Here is a 24,338-nt window from a genome sequence, read left to right as displayed (position 1 = left end):
ACCCTATAAGGTAAATACTCATTATATAGATTCTCCTAATTTTATAGATGAGGAAAGGGACCCACAGAGATGTTTTGCCCATGGTCACATAGGAGTTTGCTTTTTACTTCTTAAACTTAGAAAAGTTGCCAGAGCTACATGGGCCTAAACCACCCTCTACTTACAAAATGCTATTAAAATCAAGGAAAGGAAGAAAGAGAATGCACGATTCTATTCTAGAGTATGTAACAAGTTAAAATGGACAGCTCTACTAAGATTAAGCATACAGTCTCAATAAACCTATTTTTTATCACCACATTTAGTTAATTCATAACATGTATTTGATTTGAGGATCACTGTGGTTCCTATAAATGAATGCTACAACCTAAGGTTTATTATATTATTGCTAACCTCTTTTCCTACATTGTTTTTATATGTGGTATTCTTTGTCATGCAAAAGCATTATTTTTATTATCCTGATATGAATTTAGTCATGGATAGTTCAGAGGATTGGGAATGAGTCAAAGAGATACCTGGTTTTGAATGTACAGTTGAACTAGCACTTGGCCTTGATAGGATGTCATAAACTTTTGTTCCCACTATTTCACTCAAAGCACATCTAAAACTACAAAAATATTGTTGTTTTTATTGTTGTATTATTACATGGATGGTCCTAAGTTACTTATCCGTGACCCATTAGGTGAACTATGAGTACATAGTTATTTTCAATTAAACCATGTTTGATATAATCCACAGCAGAAGCCTACATTTGTCAAACCCCATAGAGAAGAAAATAGAAGCTCAAGATACAGTAGTATAGTCTATCCATGAAAGAAAGAAAAATTCATTAAACAAAATATATACATTGAGATTGAAAACGTAGATACAGTCATGTAAAATTTCAGGCTGTGATCATAAAAACAGGAAGGAAGTTTTCACATATTAATACAACTATAGTAGAATCTGGGCAGACTTTGCTAACTATTCATGGACCTTAAAGATGTTATTTGACTGCTAGAATAATCCAACATAGAGTAAAGTATCCTGTGGACACAGTAGAAAGTCACATGTTGGAAAATGTTATCTGTATATTATTTTTTAAACCAAAATACACGGTGACTATAGCAAGGTAGTGACACAAAGCAGTGTCAGTGTTGCTCTTTCTAATACCAGCTAGCCATATAAATGCTACTGAGTTGATCTTAGTATTTTATTTTGTTTTATTTTTTTCAAGATTTTTTTGATGTGGACCATTTTTAAAGTTTTTATTGAATTTGTTACAATATTGCTTCTGTTTTTTTATGTTTTGTTTTTTTGGCTGCAAGGCATGTGGGATCCTAGCTCCCCAACCAGGGATTGAATCTGCACCCCCTGCATTGGAAGGCGAAGTCTTAGCCACTGGACTGCCAGGGAAGTCCCAGTGTTTTGTTTTATTTTTATTTATTTTTATTATTATTTTTTTGCGGTACGCGGGCCTCTCACTGTTGTGGCCTCTCCCGTTGCGGAGCACAGGCTCCAGACACGCAGGCTCAGCGGCCATGGCTCACGGGCCCAGCCACTCCGCGGCATGTGGGATCTTCCCGGACCGGGACACGAACCCATGTCCCCTGCATCGGTAGGCAGACTCTCAACCACTGCACCACCAGGGAAGCCCCCAGTGTTTTATTTTTAAAAATTTATTTTAGGAACTTCACTGGTGGTCCAGTGGTAAAGAATCCACCTTGCAATGCAGGGGACATGGCTTTGATCCCTGGTCAGGGAACTAAGATCCCACATGCCACGGGAAAAGTAAGTCCACACGCCACAACTACTGAGCTTGCGTGCTGCAAACTACAGAGCCCACGTGCCCTGGAGCCTGCACCACAACTAGAGAAGAGAAAACCCGCACACCACATCTAGAGAGAAACCCATGCACCACAATGAAGAGCCTGCATGCCGCAACAAAAGATCCCGCTGCAGCTAAGACCCAGTGCAGTCAAAAATAAATAAATCTTAAAAAAAAATTATTTTAGAATCAAGAGGTGCTGGGGTAAAGACTTCCTTCACTGACCACCAATTTTTTAGATCTATCAACAACTAATCACTATTTTATACAGAGTAAAATATTGTTTACAAGGCCAAAAGCAAGAAATGAAATTGCTGTTTTATGATGTATCTTGGATCTTAGAGCTCAAACTGGCTTAAGCAAAAAGGTATTTTTTCAAAGTATAAAACAGATTTTTTTATATTTGAAAAACATGTAAGGGATATATCCAAAAATCTAAGGGAAACTCAAGTTTCAGGTGCAGCTTCATCCTGAGGTCTCAAAAGAGTACATTAGGACCCGGCCTCTTTCCCTTTCTCAGCTCTGTCCTCCTTCACGCTGGCTTCTTTCTCAGGCTCCAAAGTCTCTCTCATTAGTAAGAATGCCAACACCACCAAGCCTGTGTCCTCACAATGCCCTGTGTGTGTAGCAGGGGGAAGGTGGATTAACAAAATCCTCTTGTTTTGAGTTTAACTTTTATTGTTGTGAATTGGGTCATGTGCTCAACCCTGAATGAAATACCCTGGTCAGGGGAGCATAAGTGGCCAGATGTATTAGCTGTCTATTGCTGCATAACAAATTACTATAAAATTTAGCACCTTAAAACAACACGCCTTTTTTTATCTCATAGTTTCTGTGGTCAGGAGTCTGGACATGGCTTACCCAGGTTCTTCTTTAGGCTTTCACACAAAGCTTCAGTCTATGTGTTGGCCAGGGCAGGGGGCTCACCTGAAGGCACAACTGAGGAAGAATCCACTTCCAAGCTCACTTCCATGATTATCTGCAGGATTCGGTTCCTTTTGGGCTGTTTGGCCGAGGGCCTCATTTCCTCGCTGGCTGTTGGCCAGCAGTTTTCCTAAATTCTTTGCCATGGGCCTCAACGTAGCAACTTGCTTCATCGAAGCCAGCAAGGGAGAGGGTCTCCTAGTAAGGTGGAAGACAGAATCTTTGTCTAATTTCTAATTTCTAATTTCTAATTCTAATCATGGAAGTGAAATCCTCATGATGTTGAGGCATTCCCTTTGTTAGAAGCAAGTTACTCAAGGGGAGGGCCAATTGCTTAAAGCTATTCATACCAGGAAACAGTAATCAATGGGGCCAGCTTACAAGCCACCTACCACAGCAGTTTAGAGGAGTATATTCATCCCTGAAGATGATATGCAAGAAATTCTTTCCAAAGCACAGGAACTGAGAGTGAGTGAGGGGGTAAGAGACCCAAGAAAATTGGGGTCATCATCAGAAGAAAAGGACAGATACTGCATGGTGAATACAACTGTCCATGACATATTCCCAGATTTGACTCTGTGTTGTATAGAAAACAGAAAAGAAAGCTATTTTTCTACCTTCATGACTTTGAGTCATTATGCATCTCAACTTATTTTAAATTACCTAACTACATGTTTATATTATAGTATAAAGAGGTTTTGGTCTGTTAATTCAACATTTATAAGATGGTTCTTTTTAAAACTTTGGGTTTATGTTGTAATTTTCAGCCAATGCTTCAATATGAAGTAGATTAAATTTTTTGTATTTGAAGTTGCTGAGATTGTCTTAGGTGTGAAGGATTACACACAAGTTTGAGGTCCAAATTCTCTCGAAACTCATCCCACTTTACCTAAAGAAACATTTTATGGTTGATGGGAAAAATGAAACAAAACCAAGTCTTTAGCCCTGAATCTTCAAGATTTTGGTAGAAAATGGAAATAAGCATTAACCTTGAGGTTGAAAATATTTGGAGGCAGAGGGTTTCTGTTTTATAGAAATCAGAGATTTATCAGTTGTCTTTACCAAGAAAGTAAACAAGTCTCTGTCACAGAAGGTATTTACCCTGCCCATGAGATTTCAGAACAATTTAAATTGTCAGGCTAAGGTGATTGAATGAATTCGGTGTCTCGTCTTTGTTCATACTTAATCACAGTGCATCTGTTAAAGAGCAACGAGTGTTAAGTCTGACCCACAGTTTCTTAGTGAATTATTTCAAAAATGTATTTCATGGGGCTTCCCTGGTGGCGCAGTGGTTGAGAGTCCGCCTGCCGATGCAGGGGACACGGGTTCGTGCCCCGGTCCGGGAAGATCCCACATGCCATAGAGCGGCTGGGCCCGTGAGCCATGGACGCGGAGCCTGCGCATCCGGAGCCTGTGCTCCGCAACGGGAGAGGCCACAACAGTGAGAGGCCCCCATACCGCAAAAAAACAACAACAAAAAAAATGTATTTCATGGATTTTAGACAGTACTTGACTGACTCACCAAGTTGATTTTTTGAAATTTGTTTATGACTCGGGCCAATTATTATTAATAACACTATTAATTATTAATAACATTATTAATTATATTAATAACATTTATTATTAATAATAACATTGTTGTATGTATTCTGTTTATTATAGGTAAATATTTATCATTATAGCTAATAATATTAGCTAATATTTATTATTACAGCAAATGGTTTTTATTATTTTTACTTATAATTGTTCAGTGAATACTGTATGCCAAATACTATTCTAAGTACTTTCCATATTTATTAATTATTTTAATCTTCACAGCATTCATCTTAAAAAAATCATAGATTAATTTCCTTTTCACCACTCTGTAATGCATACACAGAACACTTGGAATTTTGGTATTGTCTTTCTGGCAATCAAAGGTTGTTCATTTGCCAAGACTATCAAGCTAAGTTTGAACCAATTAGACAAAATCTTCTCTATGGGAAGAATCAACCCCTTGTGTTAACTTCTGCAGTTGAGGCATGGCAAGCTAAATTTCTTTCACAGGAAATTCAGTCAGCTCTTCAACCAGAGCTTACTTTGGAAGGTTCTAAGAGACTGAGGATATTTGGAATCCCCTCTGCTTAGAGACTGTCCCCTATATTTACTTGGGTTATTTTGTCTATTTGTTCTATAAGAGGAAGGGTTTACAGATTTCCTGTATCTCCCTACTTCCAGTTTCTTCTGGGCATTATGCTGTCTCTCACATCCTCCCAGATGATGTTTGTATAACAAAAATTTGATCATATCTCTCTGTTCTTTTTTTTCTTTTATTCTCATTTTATTGAAGTGTATTTGATATACAATATTATATGTTACAGGTGTACAATATAACGATTCACAATTTTCAAAGGTTATACTCAATATATAGTTATTATAAAATATTGTCTATATTTCCTGTGTTGTACAGTATATCATTGTAGCTTATTTTATATATGATAATTTGTACCTCTTAATCCCCTACCCCTCCTGTGCTCCTCCCCCACTTCCCTCTCCTCACTGGTAAGCACTAGTTTGTCCTCTATATCTGGGAGTCTGTTTCTTTTTTAATATACTCACTACTTTGTTGTATTTTATAGATTCTACACATAAGTGAGATCATACAGCGTTTGTCTCTGTCTGGCTTATTTCACTTGGCATAATGCCCTCGAAGTCCATCCATGTTGTTGCAAATGGCAAATATCTCTCTGTTCTTGAGAAAGAAAATAGTTACTCTTTTTCTTGGCATACAAGTTCCTTGATTATGTGTCTCCTACCCACCTACCTTGCCCTATCTCCTATGGCATTACCCTCCCCAGACATGCACATATAACCTTCAAATTCCAGTAATAATGAATCATTTAAATCATTTTTTTACTCAAATTAAATCGTTTTTAACCCTCATACTAGTCCCTCTGCCTGGAACACCATTATATTAGTCAGGGTGCTCCAGAGAAACAGAATGAATAGGAAGTATAGATAGACATGTATAAGAGGATATTTATTATAGGAATTGGCTCACACGATTATGGAGACTGAGTTCCACAATCTGCTATCTGCAAACTGGAGACCAGGAAAGCCTGTGGTGTAATTCAGTCTGAGTCCAAAGGCCCAGGAATCAGGAGCACCAGTGCTGAAGTACAGGAGGAGATGAATGTCCCAGCTCAAGCAGAGAGTAAATCTGCTTTACTCTTTTTGTTCTAATAGACCTTTAATGGATTGGATGATGCCCACACACATTTGTGAGGGTGATCTTGACTCAATCTACAGATTCAAATACTAAACTCCTCAGGAAACACCCTCACAGACACATCCAGAACTAGTCATTTACCAGCTCTCTGGGTAGCTCTTAGCTCTGTCAAGTTGACACATAAATTAACTATCACAGTCATCTTTTTATTTGCCTCTCAAACTCCTATTAAATCTTTGAGTCACAGATCAAATGGACTCTTCTGTAAACTCTCTACTCAAGCCAATTTAAGTATCCTTGCCTTCCTTCTACATTTTAAGTATCTTGTACACGTCTCCATTATAGCATTCATCATCCTGCGTGGTAATTTTCTCCCCACTAGACTATAAGATCCTTGAGGGCAGAACAAGTTCCCTTTCCTCCCTGGTCCTAAAACAATGACTGGCACATAGGAGGCCCTCAATGACTTAAGGCTGTATACAGCTTCTCAGAGAAGATTCAAACATTTGCTAGTAAGCCTTAAAATAAGGGAAAATGAGAATGAAATCAAAGGAATTACAATTTTTTTCTGATCAGGTATGGCCTATGTATATTTTTTGTTGTCTGCTGGAAGATTTTAGCATTTTAGGCTTAAATTTCATTTCCTATTTTAGACCATACCCCAGAGCAGAAGTTGTCAGATCTGTTTTGTAAAGGCTGGTATTTCTTAAGTGCTCCATGAAGTTTTTAGTTCAAAATAAATTCAAGGCCTTAGGGAAAATTGAATCTGAGCTCCTGACTTCCCTTAGCATTTAAACACCAAAGCATGATCTTGGAGAATTTTCCTGTTTGAATCTTGTCTTTATGATCCAGAACTCTGTTGACCCACAACATTCCACATTTCCTGAAATAACTAATCCTTTAGCTTCTTCTGTTGTCTGCTACCTCTGCTTTGCATTTCTGTTTTTGCATTTCAGAATGGCTGTCCTTTTATCAGTGGAAGAAGCATTTTCCTTATTGCATCATCTCTCTTCCTGCTAATTTTCATTGTCAATTTTTCTCCATTAGGAAAATAGATATGTAGTTTGTAGTTCTCAGCTCAGAGGATATTTAGGATTGGAAAAATGAGATATTGATACTTTTTAGTTAAAATAAAATCGTTAGGATCTTTGTTACACTACCCTATAGGAATTAGCACTGTTCACTCCAAGCTCCTACACCTGTATTACAAGATATAAAAGACAGAAGAGCAGGCTCACATAGAAACCAACGCTATAGTTATTTGTTGAATGTGCAAATTTCTCTCCCAAATGTGAACATTGGCTTCTTAAGAAGTTTAGTGGACTCTTTTACCAGTGTCTTAAAAAATGACCAGTTTTTATTTTAAATATGCTGGAATAAATAACTTAGTAGACCCATTTGTTAACTATGAAGCTAGGAATAAGAATTATCCTTTCTTGCCATTCCTTTCCCCCCTTCTTTATTCTCTTTTTTACTTTAAATGAATGCGAAGAGCAGACTGCTTGATGCGAAAGACCTGGCTATTGGTGCGTGTTAGACAAGACCAAGCCCTTAATGACATCATGGGGCTTGGGATTCTGATCACTTCACAGTACTATGAGCTTTCCTCTGTTATTTGTCCAGACTGCTTGCCCCATGCATTTTTGTCTGTTTGAAACAAAGAGAACTGGGCAAGGAAAAGCACTGATGACACTGATTGAGAGACTGAATGAACAACACAAGTATATATTCTACTGACAGTAGAGATAATTATACAGCCCTAGCATTTGAATAGCTCTTTATAGCTCAAAGTGGTTTTTCACATATGTTATTTAATTTTAGCTTCAAACAAAACCATAAGATAGGTGGGGTAAGGTGTCACCACACTTTACTGAAGAGGAACTAAGCCCCAGAAACTTGCCCACTAGAAAGGTACTCTTTATATTGCTACATGCTCCATCTCAAGAATAGAAAAAGCAAATATTTACATAATAGAGAAGAGCCAAGATTCAAACCCAGGCAAACCCGCTCCAGAGTCTGGGCCCTTAACCACCGTGCTGTACTACCTCTCACGGAGGCAGCATCTTCCTAGACACACAGCACAGGCATCCACACATTTCAGTCTGGAGAGGCTGAGCACCCATGTGGAAACAATACAGAAGCTGCAGTCTCCCAGAAGCACAGAAAAGCCCTTTGTTAGGGTGAAATAAAAATATCCAAGTGATAGGATTCACCCTTCTCCCACCCCTCAGTATTCCTTCTGGCTTCTTCTTATTGCTTTGTACTTCACAAGCCAAGAATCATAAATGTAAGATGAAGGCTGGGAAGGAGAATTAACAGAACAACTGGGAAACCCTTTTTAAAACAAACCTGCTGGTATGTGTCTGGGTAAACATTCTCCCTCCTGTAAAAGGGCAAGGTTCGTACCCTGTGCATCTGAAACAAAGAAGCAGGATAGAGTAGTAGCTAAAATCTTAGGCTCTAGAGCCAGGCTACCAGGGTTCTAGGTCCAACTGTGCAACTTTAAACAACATATGACCTTTCTGTATTTTATTTTTCTGCCCTATAAAGGAGATGATAACAATAGTACTTCACAGGGTTGTCATGGAAATAATACGAGTTAACACATGTAGACCATTTAGAACCTGACCGTAGTAAATACAGGTTTGCTGTCATTTTGCATAATGAGATAATATTTAAAAGGCCTGACCTGTAATAAATATTAGCTCCCTTGCTTTACATATAGTTTAGATCACTGGAAAAAGTCACATTCTTTGAAGAGTATTTGCCTTATGTCAGTTACCTTGGTGCTAGGATAAACAGCTATTTATTACATTTTTTAGGGATTAGCCAGTTTCTTTTTTTAACTCTTGTCCCAGGGCTCTCCTCTATCCCTTCCTAAATGTCATTTTCCTGTTTAACAAATTTGATAACAGTCACCTCTGCCAAATCATTTTACCCATCTTAACTGTTTCATCAACTTCACCCTAGGGACACCTCATTGAAACAGATAGTGTTTCTCTTTTGCTCACGGAACCTGGAGTCACTTAAGCTGTTTTCTCTAATTCATTCTCCTCTCTATACAGTCACAATAAGAAGTCATGTCTCTAGGTTTTAATTCCTCTAATCTCAATTGACATTTTCTAAGTAGTAAACCAGTTTTCTCCACTGGCCTATAAGTTACATATGTGCAGGGATGTTCAAAGCTCTATCCCCACTGCCTAGCAAAATGCTAGGAGCAAGAGGTACTTTATAAATATTTGTTGAAGAAATCAGTCAATGCTGAAGGAATTAATGATTAATAAAGTATCAAAAGAAGTATCCTACCGCCTCCCCAATTAACTAGAACCTAATTAAGAAATTATCTGAAATTAATCAGAATATGAATTGCCTTGTACTTTTAAAAGAAAAAATTAATTTTAGAGACCGAAACTGGTATCATGGATTTAATTTAATACAGTTATAACAGTTTCCAGACCATACCCTGGAGTAAGCATACATTCATTTCAGTGGCCTAGGCCTTCAATAGCTACATAATATACAATGAGAATAGTTATGAACATGTCAAAAGTGAGTTAGTATCATCATGCCCTTACCACATAGGGTAGGATATTGGCCTTTGAACTTACTCTTCCCACTGCCTCAAATTCTCTTTTTCCTAAATACCAGAACAGCTTGTTCCTTCACCACGTTCCAGTCTCTGTTCAAATTTCACCTTTTCAGAGAGGCATTCCTTGACAATTTTGTTTAATATGAGTCACTTTCTTCTCCTATCATTCTTTATTTCCTTTTCCTACTTTTGAAAAACTTTTAAAACTAGGTTTATTGAAGTATAATTGAACTACAATAAACTGCACATATTTAAAGTGTACAGTATGATGTTTAACAATTAGATACACCTGTGAAACCATCACCACACTCAAGACAATAAATATCCATCACCTCCAAAAGTTTCCTCATGTTCCTTTATAATCCCTTTCACTCCCCTTCTTTCCACTCCCAGGTAGTCACTGATCTATTTTCTGTCAGTATAGATAAGTTTGCATTCTCCAGAATTTTATGTAAATGGAATCATACAGAATCTACACTGTTCTGGAGGGTCTGGTTTCTCTTACTCTGCAAAATTATTTTGACATTTATTCCGTGTGATGAATGCATCAACTATTCGTTCCTTTTTATTGCTGAGTATTATTACACTGTGCTGGTATACTACAATTTGTTTATTCACCTGTTGATGGACTTTAGGCTGTTTCCAGTTGTAGGCTATTAAAAATAAGGCTGCTATAAACATTCGTATTCAAGTCTCTGCACGGCATATGCTTTTATTTATCTTAGGTAAGTACCCAACAGTAGAATAGCTGGGCCATGTAAAAGAGGTATATATGACTTTCTAAGAAGCTATCAAACTATTTCCCAAAGTGGTTGTGCCATTATACATTCCCACCAGCATTGTCTGAGAGTTCCAGCTGATTCACATCATTGTCAACACTTGGTGTGGTCAGCCTTTTTAAATTTTAGACATTCTAGTAAGTGGTATCACATTATGGTTTTCATTATAGGTTTGCACTTTCCTAATGTCTAATGATGCTGAACATCTTTTCACAGGCATATTTGCCATCCATATGTCTTCTCTGGTGAAATCTCTGTTCAGATCTTTTGCCCATTATAAAAATTGGTTTGTTTCCTTATTACTGAGTTTTGAGAGTTCTTTATATATTCTGAATACAAGTCTGTTATCACATGCAATTTGCAAATGTTTTCTTCTAGTCAGCAGTTTGCCTTTTCATTCTTGTAAGAGTGTCTTTCAAAGAGCGGAATTAAAAAAAATTTTTTCATGAATCCTAATGATCATTTTTTCTTTTACAATTGTGCTTTTGTTGCCTAACCCAAGTTCAAGATTTTTCCTAAATTAGTTTCCTAAATTTTCTTCTAAAAGTTTTATAGTTTTAGATTTTATATTTGGGCCTATGATTTTTAGCTAATTTTTATATATGGTATGAGATATGACTTGAAATCTATTTTTTCTGCATATGGATCTCTAACTGTTCCAGCATTATTCATTGAAAAGTCTCTCCTTTCTCCATAGAATTACCTTTGTCAAAAATAAATTGATCTTCTATATGATGTCAATTTCTAAACCCTTTATTCTGTTCTATTGATCTGCATGTCTGTATTAAATCAATACACCACTATCTTGATGACCATAGCTTTCTAGTAAGTCTTGGAGTCAAGAATTGACCTTCTCTAACTTTATTATTCTTTTTCAAAGTTATTTTGTTCATTCTTCGTCCTTTGCATTTCTGTATGAATTTTAGGAGAAGCTTGACAATTTCCACCAAAAAAACCAAAAAACCAAAAATTCCTCCTGGGATTCTTTTTAGGTTTACATTGAATCTACAGATAGATTTGGGAAGAACTAACACGTTAACAATTTTGAGTCCTCCGATTCATGAACACAGTATACCTTTCCATTTATTTAGGTCCTATATGATTTCTTTCAGCAATGCTTTGTAATTTTAAGTGTACTAGTCTGGCACATCTTTTGACAGTTCATTCCTTAGAATTTCATGTTTTTGATGCTATTGTAAATTGTGATTTTTTAATTTCAAGTTCTGATTGTTTATTGTTAGTATATAGAAATACAAATAATTTTCGATATTTATCTTGTATTCCTTATATCTTATTGATCTTATATCCTATTGATCTTGCTAATCTCATTTATTCTGTAGCTTTTATGTGAATCTCATGAGATTTTATATACAGATAATCATGTCATATGTGAACATAAACAGTTTTACTTCTTCCTTTCCAACCTGTATGCATTTTATTTATTTTTCGTGATTTATTGTGCTGGCTAGAACCTCCAGTACAATGTTAGATAGAAATGGTGAGAGTGGACATCCTTGCCTTGTTTCCTGAACATAGCAAGAACACATTCAGTCTTTCATGGTTAAGTGTGGTGCTAGCTATAGGTCATTTATCCCAGAGAAATGTAAACTTACTTTCACATAAAAAACTATACAAAAATGTTTATAACAGCTTTATTCATAAGAGCCAAAAACTGGAACCAACTCAGATGTCCTTCAATGGCTGAATCATTAAGCAAGCTATCGTACACCCATCATGGAATAGTCCCCAGCAGTACATAGGAATGACCTATTGACAAACAGAATAATATGTATGGATTTCAAGGGAATCATGCCAAATGAAAGAAAGCCAATCCCAAAGGTTATATACTGTATGATTCCATTCATATAATATTCTTGAAATGACAAAATGATAGAGATGGAGAACAGATTAGTAGTTGCGAGAGGTTAAAGAGTGGACAGGGAGAGAGATGGCCATGGCTATGAAAAGATAGCAGAAGCGTTCCTTGTAGTGATACTGTCTTTATCTTGACTGTAGTGATGGTCACACAATCCACACATGTGATAAAATTGCATAGAACTAAACATATACACACACAGACAAATGAGTGCATGTAAACCTGGTGAAATATGAATAATAATGGATTTTATCAATACCAGCTATCTGGTTGTGATATACTACAGTTGTACAAGATGTTACCATTGGGGAAAACTGGGTGAGTCTATACAGAATCTCTTTCTTACTGTGTCTTATAACTGCATGAATATACAATTATCTCAAAATATGAACTTTTAAAAAAGAAAATGAAAAGTTGAGCCTAGAGATAACAGGCAAAGAACCGAACAAAATATCGTGTGGACTATTATGCAGCTATTTAAAAGAACAAATTAGAGCTTATTTACTTGTTATAATTTCATAAAGCTTTGTTAAATGAGGAAAGTAGAGTTCAGAAACGTGTGGTAAGATTCTATTTTTAAGAAACAATATCCAAAAATACCCCTACATATACTTCTCATGCATGTGTGTGTGTGTGTATATATATATATATATATATATATGCATATATATTTGTACATAGCTGTGAAGTGTGTGTGTGTGTGTGTGTGTGTGTGTGTGTGTGTGTGATTCAGCAGTGGATAAATACATGTGAAGATACATACTAGTTTGTTAACATGAATTACCTTGATGAGAGAATGGATGATACAGATGGTTTGGAGGGACTCGGGCAAGGAGTAACCAAGAAAAATAGAAAAAGAAAAAAAAATAGAGCACTAAAAATACTAATACATAAAACAATAACAGTGTATTTTAATATGCAATTATGTGTGTGTTTTGTGTTGTTATAAATTTATAGAAAATTTAAGAACTGTTATATTTTTATTATTATTATTCAATAACTGTAAATTATACAGATATAATTTACATATCATTCAGTTCACCCAAAGTGTATAATTCAGTAGTTTGTAGTATATTCAGAGTTGTACAATGATCACCACAGTGAATTTTAAAACTTTTTTATCACCCTAAAAAGAAACACCATATCCATCAACAGTCATTCCCCTTTTACTCCCAATTCCCCATCCCTATAGCGAGGCAACCACTAATCTATTTTGTTTCTATAGATTCGCCTATTATGGATATTTCATATAAATGGAATCATAAAATATATGGTATTTTGTGACTGGCTTCTTTCACTTAGCACGTTTTCAAGGTTTATCCATATCGTAGTATCTATCAGCAATTTATTTCTTTTTATTGCCAAATAATATTCCATTTTATGGATATATTACATGGTATTTCTCCATTCATGGGTAGAGCCTTGACCATGTGCATAGTCATCCAGGGATGATAATGATGATAGCAGAGTCCTCTTTGTATCTTTCCCTAATCTTTCTGTTAAGCTGTCTGCCTCATTTAGTATCACACTCAGGTATTAGCTTTCCCTAATTGCCAGCTGGATGCTCTCTTGTTTTTGACAATTCCCTTATACACAAATTGCTCCAGAGTCTGGTCCAATTGCATTTGGGCAGGAGTAGGTTTTGAGGCCAGTCTTTGAAGTTTGGTCTTACCCCAAGAGGGCATTTCTTAACTATGTCTTTCCCTTGTTCTCTAAAACTATCTGGCTACCATTTAGCTTTAGCTTGTTGTCCTAATGGCTTCTTTTAATCGCTTACCCCAAAATCTCCATTGTTTTTAATAATCACCTTGAGCTTGAACTTCCTCGTACTCTCTTTCAAATAAAATCAGTTCCTTGAGATAGAGCTGTCTGTATTTAAGGATGCTTTGGCAAAATCTTTGAGCCACTGCTCTGGGCACTGGGCAGGGATGGTAGCCCCTGATCTTCTCATCTCAGCCTGCCTTTCTAGACATGCAACCTCAGCCCTACAAGCAAGCGGGAATGAGGGCAATCAGGGCCTCACTATTCTTGGCCTCCCACAAGTAGGATAGAGCCTCCACTTTGTGAATAGAGGCTGCATGACCTCTCAGCTGTGTTCACCAAGAATTTAACTTCTATAACTTGGAGTTGGAGGGTATTAGAAATGCTGCTGGCCTGCCCCTTTAGATAAGATACCATATCCCTTGGATGGGCTCTGAGGCGAGAGGAGCCCATCCTCTTGGGCACACCCACCCAGAGTGGAGCTTCTTTCAAACTGAGCTAGGGAAGGAAGGGTGGGAGGGAACAGGTCATGGCTCAAGTGCCATAGACGCTCTCTGTTCTTACCAAGTTTTAGTAGATTTTCTTGAATAAATCTTTCTTCATCCTCTGTATGTTCTTAGGACAATTTCCAGAGACTTTAAATGGTGGTTTTGTTTTGGTTTTTTATCCAGTTTTTTCCAGTTATGTTTGTTTGGCTGGGGAGAAGGTCCATGGAGCTCCTCACCTTGCCATTCTGGAAGTGGAACCCCCAGAATTATTTTTTAAAAGACTATGCAAAAGAAATTCCTGGTTTCATCACATACACTGAACTTCGGATTCCTTATCTGTAAGTGGGGCTAATAATCCACACCACAGTGCCTGGAACACAGTAGCCCTGAGCAACAACTGTTAGCTCTTCTTTCCCTCCTCTTAGCTTCCTTTTGGAACTTAAAGAAGTTCTAGTTGAATAAAGAGACCTGCCCAATAATGTGATGTCATGCTTAAGAATTTTAAGACTCCAAGAAAGTATTGCAAGTAAAGTAAGAAATGTATGTAAACACTATTTAAAAAGTGATCTTCAGACCCAAACAAGGGTTCTTTCAGTGGTTTGGCTCATGAGAAAATACTTTAACAGAACCAGAAACAGCATGATTCAAGGTCTCATTCTTCTTCCTTCCTCTCCCTCACCACCTCCTCCTACCCCAGTTTCTCCCAATTCACTTCCCCGCTGCATTAAAACCTTTCACCAACGTATGAGAATTACTGAGTTGAAACTGAATGATTGAATAGTTAAAAGAATAAAATTCAGTCAGTCTATATAAAGATTTGTAAAGTGATTAGTAACCAGTATTCTCTCTGAGCTGTTTCTGTACAGCAGCCTGAAACTTGAAATAAGGTCTCTCTCTCTCTCTCTCTCTCTCATACTCTCATTCTCACTCTCACTCTCTCTCTCCTTCTCTCTCTCTTTCTTTTAAGAAATGAAAATCTCACGAAAGCCATTTCCAATGTCATGTGTTCATTCATTTAACAAAGGCCATTTAATGCCTAGAATGTGTGTAGCACTCTTCTAGGTACTTGGTCCCTGGTTTGCATCTTAGGAGATGAGGTGAGATTTGAGGAGCTGGCCAATCAGCATATGCTTTACCAAACCAAAAAATTATTGTCATGTTTGCTCGATCTTTGTGTAGCTTATCCACCTACTCATAGCTTAAAATGATGAGGAGGAACAATGTGGATGTGACCCTAGGAGAGGCTGTAATTGGCGCCTACCTTTAACTCCACCGTGTACCAGCTTTAGAGCTGGCCAAGGACAAATAGTGTCTTGCTATCAACTTCTCATATAGGTAATATTGAGCAACCTGAATTCCTTAAAACAGATTCCTAAACTGCTACAAACTTTTTGACCTTCTTAAGAGATCTAGAACCCAATCGTTTCTATTTAAAAACCTAGGTATCTTCTTTAAATAAAAAATTCAGAGACTTGGGATAGACTTTAAAAAATTTTAATCTGAAACTAGGAAGATTTTATATAGTTTGGATTGTGAAATGAAAATTGCATTATTTGATTTAACAGGTACATAAAGAATCCTTACTACTTTTAATATTAGCAAGACATATTCCTACATCCAAAAAATACATCTTGTACACAAATAACTATAATGTTAGACAAAAAATATTTGTTATAATAGATGGTCTGTAAATGCCACTTAAAACATTCCTGTTAGGGGAAATAGAAAGGGTTTCATAAAGGAAATATCATCTGATCCAAAGCCAAAGAAGAGGCATAAATGTGGGGACATAATAAAAGAAACCCAAGTATGTTACAGGCTGCCATTAAAGACAAGCCAGTGATCCCACGTGCTTGGAGCACTGAGGGAACAGAAATAAAATTAGAGGATTTGTAGAAATCATGAAGACCCTAAAATGTCATCAAAGGAGTTGGGAGTTTATTTTGAAGCCAATTGAAGCCATGCCAGAGTTTTTAAATAAGGAGTGATAATCAAAACTGTCTTAAAGAGATTATTGCGACATCCACGTATAAACTAGATTTTAAAAAATCAGAGGTAAGAAGACGAACACAGAGGCCGTAGTTGTATTACACCAGGTGGGCCTGAACTAAGAGAGCAAAATCACACTAGATGTCAGTTCCATAAATATGAAAGAGGAATTCGAATCAAGGAAATGGATGCAAGAGATACTACGATGAGGGATGAGTGGAACTTGGGAACTGATGTCAGCGGCGAGAGGGGGAGTGCAAGATGTTTTGCAGTTTAACGTCTGTGTGCTAGGGAGGTTGACAATGTTCTTCAAAAGAGAAACGAAACAAAGAAAGATAAGATTTTGGGAAAGAAGGAAAGTCATGTTTCATTTATTCAATAAATATTTGCTGAGCACTTACTATGTGCCAGGACTGTTCTGGGGGGATGAGAGTTATCTTTAATTTTTAAAACACTTTATGTGTTAAAGGCAGTGTTCCCAGTCTGTGTGACTCCAAAGGCAGAGCTGGATTGAGTGAGTAGGAGTCAGCCAGGAAGTAAAATGCCTTTCTAATAAATGGAGGCTTCTTGATAAGTAGTAAGAGCTCTGTTACAGGCAGTATTCAAGCCTAAATTGGATGATATTCTTCCAGGAACACTGTGACAAGGGATTCCTGCATTAAGAGAGAGGGTAGACTAACCTCTCTGCAAGTTCTCTCTCAATCTTAAGTAAGAGTCTATTCGTTCCATGATCTATTCCTATGGGTTCTATTATTAATCTCTGGTTTCTCTCAATTATTAAATAAATTAGTCTGTCTGCCATTCAGTAAAACTCACACATTTACATCTGCTATTCTTAAATTATTTTTGGTTAGGGCTCTTCTTCTTTATTAAAAAATTCTACCTAGTAATGTTACCTCTGTAGCTAATTTAGAATGTCAACCCTGGTAGACTGGGTTATAAATATCAGAGAGGAAAAGGATTTCTTGTGCCTAATAATATTTTTGTTTGGAAGAAGCCTCGCAAACGAGAAATGAATTATCTTGACTTCAAGATTGCGATGCAGTTTCTGTATTTTGCAGCAATTCAAGAAGAAAAAAAAAAAACCTCAGAGTGGTTCATTTTGATACAGCAAGGTAAAGAAAGAGAATAATTGTTCTCCAAACACTGTAAAGCTTTAGATCAGAAACATTTATCTGTGCTGCATTTAGAAAAAAAGGAAGGGAAGGGAAGGAAAGAAGAGCAAAAAGGGAACCTGTCAGGAGCTCCCCTATAAGCTATAGTTAAAGCTTTGCATTTCCTGGTGTTTCTTTTGAAACGTAAAATTCCACAACAAATAGCTCTGTAACGTGTAACCCGTATGAAGATTCAATTCAGATTTAAGCACTTTGGTTTGCTTTTGAATCTTGCTATTTTCTGCATTTGTTTTGACTGCTCTCATCATTCAAGATTGACGGTTGGATGGGTGTGTAGGAGGAAGCAGCAGCAGCAGGCTTACAGCTTGCAGACAAAAAAAATCTGCCTTATCTGATGGCTATTATTGAAAATGCGAGGTGTAGCCTGGGCTGGGTAATGAAGGGGAGCGAGCGAGGGGGAGCAAGGAGCATGGAGCTGCATACTGATGAGTGTAGGAGTACTTGATAAAAAGAATTCTGGCTGCTGGCCGTGCACTGCTCATTGTGGAGTACTCCAACAATCACACAGAACGCAGACCAGCCCAAGCCGACAGCTTGATATGCCTTCTTCTGCTGCCTGGTTTTGGGGGCTGTGTGACGTACTGGTCGGTAGTAAAGATTAATATGTAAGAAATGTGGAGCTAGGATCAAGTCATACTCCACAGCCTGCCTGGCAAACTATGTTTTACTTCTGACTTTGCTCTCTCGCTGAGAACATTAATCTGTCAAGCTGGCGGGCTCCTTTGATAGCAACTTTCCCAGGAGCATGATGTGGCAATGCCACCTCTCAGCCCAGGACTACCGCTATTACCCCGTGGACGGCTACTCCCTGCTTAAACGCTTCCCTCTTCATCCTCTTACAGGACCCAGATGCCCTGTCCAAACAGTGGGACAATGGTTGGAAAGCATTGGGCTACCTCAGTACGAGAACCACCTGATGGCTAATGGATTTGACAATGTGCAGTTTATGGTAAGATGCTCTCTGTGGCCACGGAGCTGCCTTTTGTCTGTCTTTGCTTCTTATGTGTCTTACACGGCTCAGAGGCAGCCTGATTTGCACCAAAACCGGTCAATTTTATATACGTAACCGCATTAGAAAATCGGATGCCCTTAGGACTGAACTTACTGTGTAACATATAGGCACTTGCTGAGAAATGAGATCTATGTGCATCTGTATACATGTGTATTATATGAATGAACCGGTGAGAGTACTATTTATAGGCAGTGAAAGAAGATTAACATTTATATTCTCCCTGTCATTCTTTGTGTGATTTTTATAGATTTGTAATCTCAGAATACCCAGTTAGGTTATAGAACTCTTCAGTTAATTCTAGATTCCTAACACATATTATTTCATTTGCGCATCAGCGTTTAGTAATTAATTAGACAATTTGTTCTGTTTACGGTGTGCAGGTCATTTTTTTTCCTGGTAATTGTTCAATAAGCAGTTTAAATTGTGTGGATGACCTTTAGTTCGTTAGCAAACTGATTCAAATGTTCTATTATAGACAGCTTTCACTTACTTCACATGCTGATTGAAGAGCAATGAGGTATTGTTTATTACTTTATGTAGAAAACAAACACTTCCATCAATTAACTGTCAATATCTAGAAAGAGAGGCTGATGGACTAAGTACATTCATGTACTTCTGAATACTGGTCTGCCTGCAATCTAAACCTGATATGTGCAAACTTCCCACTGCGACGAATATAGGTGAGAAAGGAGGATGGGGAAACGTGCAGACCCATAATACAGCTTTCTGATCATTCACATACCTCCCCCAGTGCTCATCAGTTTCCCTTGTTAAGCTACGTCACAGTCCTTATTAGCTTTCTTTGCTTTTAAGGTCCCATCACACATATTACTGATCCCTAAATTTAGACAGAGCTACATAACATAGGCATGTAGCACAAAATGGCTTGCAGAAACAATCAATAGCTATGTCTAAATAAAATGCTGGGTCTGACACCTGAAGCCTATTAGTAACGAAATTGATAACACAGTACTGAGAGCTAGGCATGTCTTTTTATTTCCATTAGAGATTATTTTCTCCAAGCTTGACTTGACTATTGTAGATTTGAAAATTATTCAGACTGTTAAACTTCTGCTGCTTCTCCAAAAATGTGTGCCCCATGAGTTTTTCCTTTTAAAGCTGCATAAATGTAGTAAGACATATGAGCTCTATGTAACTGTATCCATAGAACTCTTTATGAAGCTGTTTTTATAATGAGACCTGCAGCTACTGTTATTTTTCTCATGTTTAAGAATACTGTCACAGATTAGACAGATATTGTGGGTATTAAAATAGGGGAAAAGTGAAATTGCTTCAATTGCTATAAGAGTCTTAGGACAGACTGAGCAGAATTAGGACAGACTTAGGACACTAAACAGGTGACACTAAGAATTAGAGGAACCGTCGAGTAGAATGAAAGTCTTCTCATTGTCGTTATATTTACTGCGCATTTGGATAAGTCTTTATTCTTTCTCCTTATCTCTACTTGAAATAAGACTCTCTCATTCCCACTTCTCAAACCTGTGTCCAAATTTATTCTGGTCCCATGAGAAGTTAGGTAGGTCTTTGGATTCTCTGGATTGTCTGCTTGGAAAATTTTAATTCAGCATAACTTTCCTCTGAATGTTAAACACTTTTGAGTAAATATAATCCCTTTTTGAAAGCCCAATGCAAAGGTTAACCAAACGTTTCCAATAAGCATTTGGAGATCGGAAAAAACATTCATGAATGAAATATGTATAAGCACTCCAAAATGTATCCAGGAGGCAAAAAATCCTGGACGTATGTGACAAAACCAAGGTCTGATCTTCTCCATAGATTGTTGTCTTTATTTTTAAAATTCCAATTATTGTATATAATTTTTCAGAAATTAAGAAAACATGGTTAATTCAGAATAATCAAATACTTTCTACATGAAACAGAATTAACTTTAAAAATTTGAGTTATCATTCAGAGGAGTTAATTATGAAAATGAAGCAAATCATAAAAGTGTTACCAATCATCGCTTTACATGCTGCTGTACACCACTTATTTGCTGCTTGTATCATAAAAAAATCAATTTCTATTCTATAAAAATTATTTATTGATCTCCATAATCTAATTTAATTATGAACTTAAAGTACACTAATATGATCAGCCAACTTTAAGAAATAGATTTCATTAATGGTGAAAATAATCTGTTGGACTTGCTTAATCTGCACTCAGTATCATATTCTAGCTTTTGTTTTTCTTGAAGCACATTCTGACCTGCATTTATTCATCCTGTTGCCTAAGCAACAAGCACCACACTCCTATTAACTATGATGTAGTGCAGGTCTTATTCGCTTTTTTAGAGACATCAAAAGGATATAATTAATGTTGGTTGAAATATCATAGTACATCCATGCATTGATATATTTTATTTAGGAAACATTCTCAAGAGTTAATTTTTCATTTAATCAATATTCCATTCATGAATATGAGTTTCAAAGGGTTCACATAAGTAACTTTCAAAGTATTTACTGAAAGCTTTACAAATTTTTTTTGTTAACTCTGTTCTATGTACTCTTACACGTAAACACAATATATGGATGATTTATCCACATGGCTATGATTAACTTTAATAAAGATTTCTTACATCAATTTCTAGGCATGGTTAGAAAAGAAGGACCCCCATTTATTTTAAAATATTTATCAATCATTGCTTCTCCTTTGGGCTCTTAACACTTATTCTTGATTTTATTGATGTGTCAATTTTTTAAAAATATCTGAAAGTCAGAATTCCAAACTTTTTCTTTATGTAACTGGTCGTGGTTTGCAGAATAGTTTTGTACACAGTATTGACATTTATGTAGCCTTAAAAATGTAAAACAAATGGAAATTGGTACAAAGGACAGCTACAAAAGTACATCTGGTCACCTAAGACTTTGGGAAAGTCAGATCTATGTTGCAATCAAAAGTCTGAAACTTCAACACAGAAACCCTTTGTCTAAAGACTTATCCAGGCCCCACTCTACCTGTTCATTCCCTCTGATGTCATATATCATCAGCTCCCGTCTAGTTAGGCATGTCTACCTTCTACTCACTAGCCTCTGGGAACGCCACCGTGGTCCTCTGACATCCCACCTGTTTTCCCCAACTTTGCCACATATAGAATGTGTCTGTTTCAACATTACCTTTTTTCTTTTCACTAAGGAGTTTAAGTATGAAGTGATTATTGTACAAAATGCCCATGATGATTTGCTTTCTTATTATATACGTTTCGATCATCATGTCTTTTCCTAGTCTGATGACTGCTTCCTAAAATTTGTCTCAAACTATTAATATCTGTTCTTGTCTTGATCTGCTCATTTGTACTCTCCCTCAACCCTCACAGCTATTTCCTTTCCTTCCCCTCTGTCTTTTATCCTCTAAGATCTAACTCCGTTTCTACCCAGTTTGTATAGCTTTTCTTAAGGACTCCAGTCCTTAGCAGCCTCTCTTTTCTCTGATCTCATATAGTGGTTGTATTTGGCATGAAAAATAACATTTGGCATGCCATGATTCACTCTCTAGAATTAGGAGTTAAGTTTTCACTTGTATATATCTTGTCTCCCCAACTAGACTGGAAGCACTTCAAGTCCAAGTTCTGTGTATTCAATTTCCTTGCCTTTCTCACACTCCTAGCATAATGTTGTGTACGTAGAAATCTCCCCATAAACGCCGGATGTACAGCAGATTATTGTAGACGAACCTCTGGCCTCATTTTTAAACTGGAAGCCTTGTTTTGCCAGTGGGAACGTAGAGCATTAGCACCCTTCTTTCATTCATGCAACAAACACTCCTTAAACATTTTCAATATGCTAAGGACAGTGTTAATTACTAGGGATATAACAGTAAACAATATATCGTCTTTGACCTCAAGCAGGTTACAGTATTGCTCTCGGACATATCATATTATTTACATACACAGTGCATACACATTCCTTCATATGCTCACACACACACGTGTATGCACACACTACATCATGGGGACCTTGCCCCTCATCCTACTGTATAATCACCGTCCTTCAGCATATTACTTACCAGCAATTGTTTTTTCAGAAGCAAATTACAGTAGGCAATGGAAGAGGTAAAATCTGTCAGAGCACGGAGTAATGGAAAATAAAGATACCAATAACATCAAAACACTGGCAGTGTTATGGTAGATTTGTAGTCCAAAGACTGTATTAAGAAGTGTATATTACTTGGAAAACTGACCCATAGCCTCACCATGTTCTAGCTAACAGTCATATTTGTAAACTCTAATCAAAAGGGGGGAAGAATGAAATTATACCAACTTATTTTTTTTAGCATCTCCTGCGTTTTCTAGCAATTGCCGTCTAGGTTGACTTGGGGTGCTTTAACCACTGTTAAAATGTTCAAAATGTGCACAGAGTAAGATATAAAAATAATACCTGGAGCCCTACTTGAATTAGCATTTTTGTACACTTGGGTAGGTAGTATTCATAAAGAACTTAGTGAAGGTCAAAGTGAGTACTGCCTATCAGACATTGAAGTGGAGTCACAGAGCTCTAGGAAGTCATCCATTTGAACCAAAGATTTGAACAAGATTGATCTTTTAGTATTTAATTGAAACTTTTTTCATTTTTGTGGTACATTTTACATGCTAATAGACTTACTTCTTTTCTCCTCTTATAAATAACTTTTCTGTAATAAGAGCCCCATTTGCAGTTGACCTGATAAAAATGACCTTTTGAGTATCTTAGCAGCATATCATGATCCAAGTACGAAGTTAAACTTGTGAAGCAGAAAAATAAATTGTCCCTAGAGTAAGACTAATAACCCCCATGATGTTTTCTTGTTTCAAATATTGTTTAAGAAAATGTTATAAAATTACTGAGATTTAGAGGCATAAGAGAAATATACCTGTCACACTCCCTACGCCTTCCTTCTGAAACAGGCTAGGCTCTGAGTTGAGTAGGTGGCTTTATATTGAAAGTGCAGCTATAATTTTCTAAACTCATTTAAGCCAGTAGTTACACACCCACTTTTGAAAAAAAAATCTTTTTTTTTCAACAACTGGCATTTAAAATCTGTTGGTAACCAACAGTCAAAGCCAGGAGGGAGTCATTCTTTATCTAGACAACAGCTTAATTACAAGTGTAACAGGCAACAGCCTCACAGTGGCGTGAGAGACAACTGAAGTAAGACTTCTCGCGTCCACTGTCTCACTTCTGTATGATTCGGTTTACTCACCTGTAAAATCAATGTAATGAGAGGTCCAGGAGAGATGTTCTTTGGACTTGTTATTTAATATTTTGAGCTCTTTAAAAATGCAGGGTACGATACTGGTGCTGGCAGAGCTATTAATTGTTCTTGTAGCTCTCATTAGCCTTGGAAGATTGCTTGTGCGGCAGAAAACTCAGAAATGAGGGCATGTGCAGGCATGGCCATCTGAGAAGGATGAATGGCCTTCAGAAAAAACAGTAGCCACAATTCTAATCTGGTGACACGAAGGACAAAAGAGCCTTTTCTTCCACCTGCAAGTTACTCTGATTACATATTTAAGCATTAAATTATGCTGCCCCATTTTCTAATAATTCAGTACTATAGCTACCATCCCTAACTAATGCTCACATGAAATGGCCTTTAATTTAGTCATGTACCATATTTGCATAATTTGATATCCAGTATTGAATCAAATGACCAGATCTCTGGGATGAGGAATTTACTTCGTGAATTTAAAAACTTGCTAAAACCGCTGAATTACAGACTAATTTTAAGAAATCCAGC

The 24,338-nt window shown here is 36.9% G+C and overlaps 1 protein-coding gene across 18 annotated transcripts in view; it reads left to right on the top strand.

Annotated features, from left to right (window-relative positions):
• ANKS1B (ankyrin repeat and sterile alpha motif domain containing 1B) overlaps nt 1-24,338 on the top strand; it is a gene marked incomplete at both ends in the record, with an annotated part of 1,159,914 nt that overhangs the window by 725,781 nt on the left and 409,795 nt on the right. For 10 of the 18 annotated variants that reach the window (XM_082666405.1, XM_082666404.1, XM_082666403.1 and 7 more), the window contains one exon: nt 18,339-18,542. In XM_082666405.1, the coding sequence (XP_082522531.1) occupies nt 18,339-18,542 (204 nt within the window). Of the gene's footprint in view, nt 1-18,338; nt 18,543-24,338 lie in introns of those variants that run through there. The other 8 variants (XM_082666412.1, XM_082666409.1, XM_082666411.1 and 5 more) reach the window with 2 other exon arrangements.

This window comes from Grampus griseus, assembly GCF_964374135.1.
Source record: "Grampus griseus genome assembly, chromosome: 11".
In the NCBI taxonomy this organism is placed as follows: Eukaryota; Metazoa; Chordata; class Mammalia; order Artiodactyla; family Delphinidae; genus Grampus; species Grampus griseus.
The sequence above is the reverse complement of the archived record's forward strand: the minus strand, read 5'-3'. Positions and strand labels throughout refer to the sequence as shown.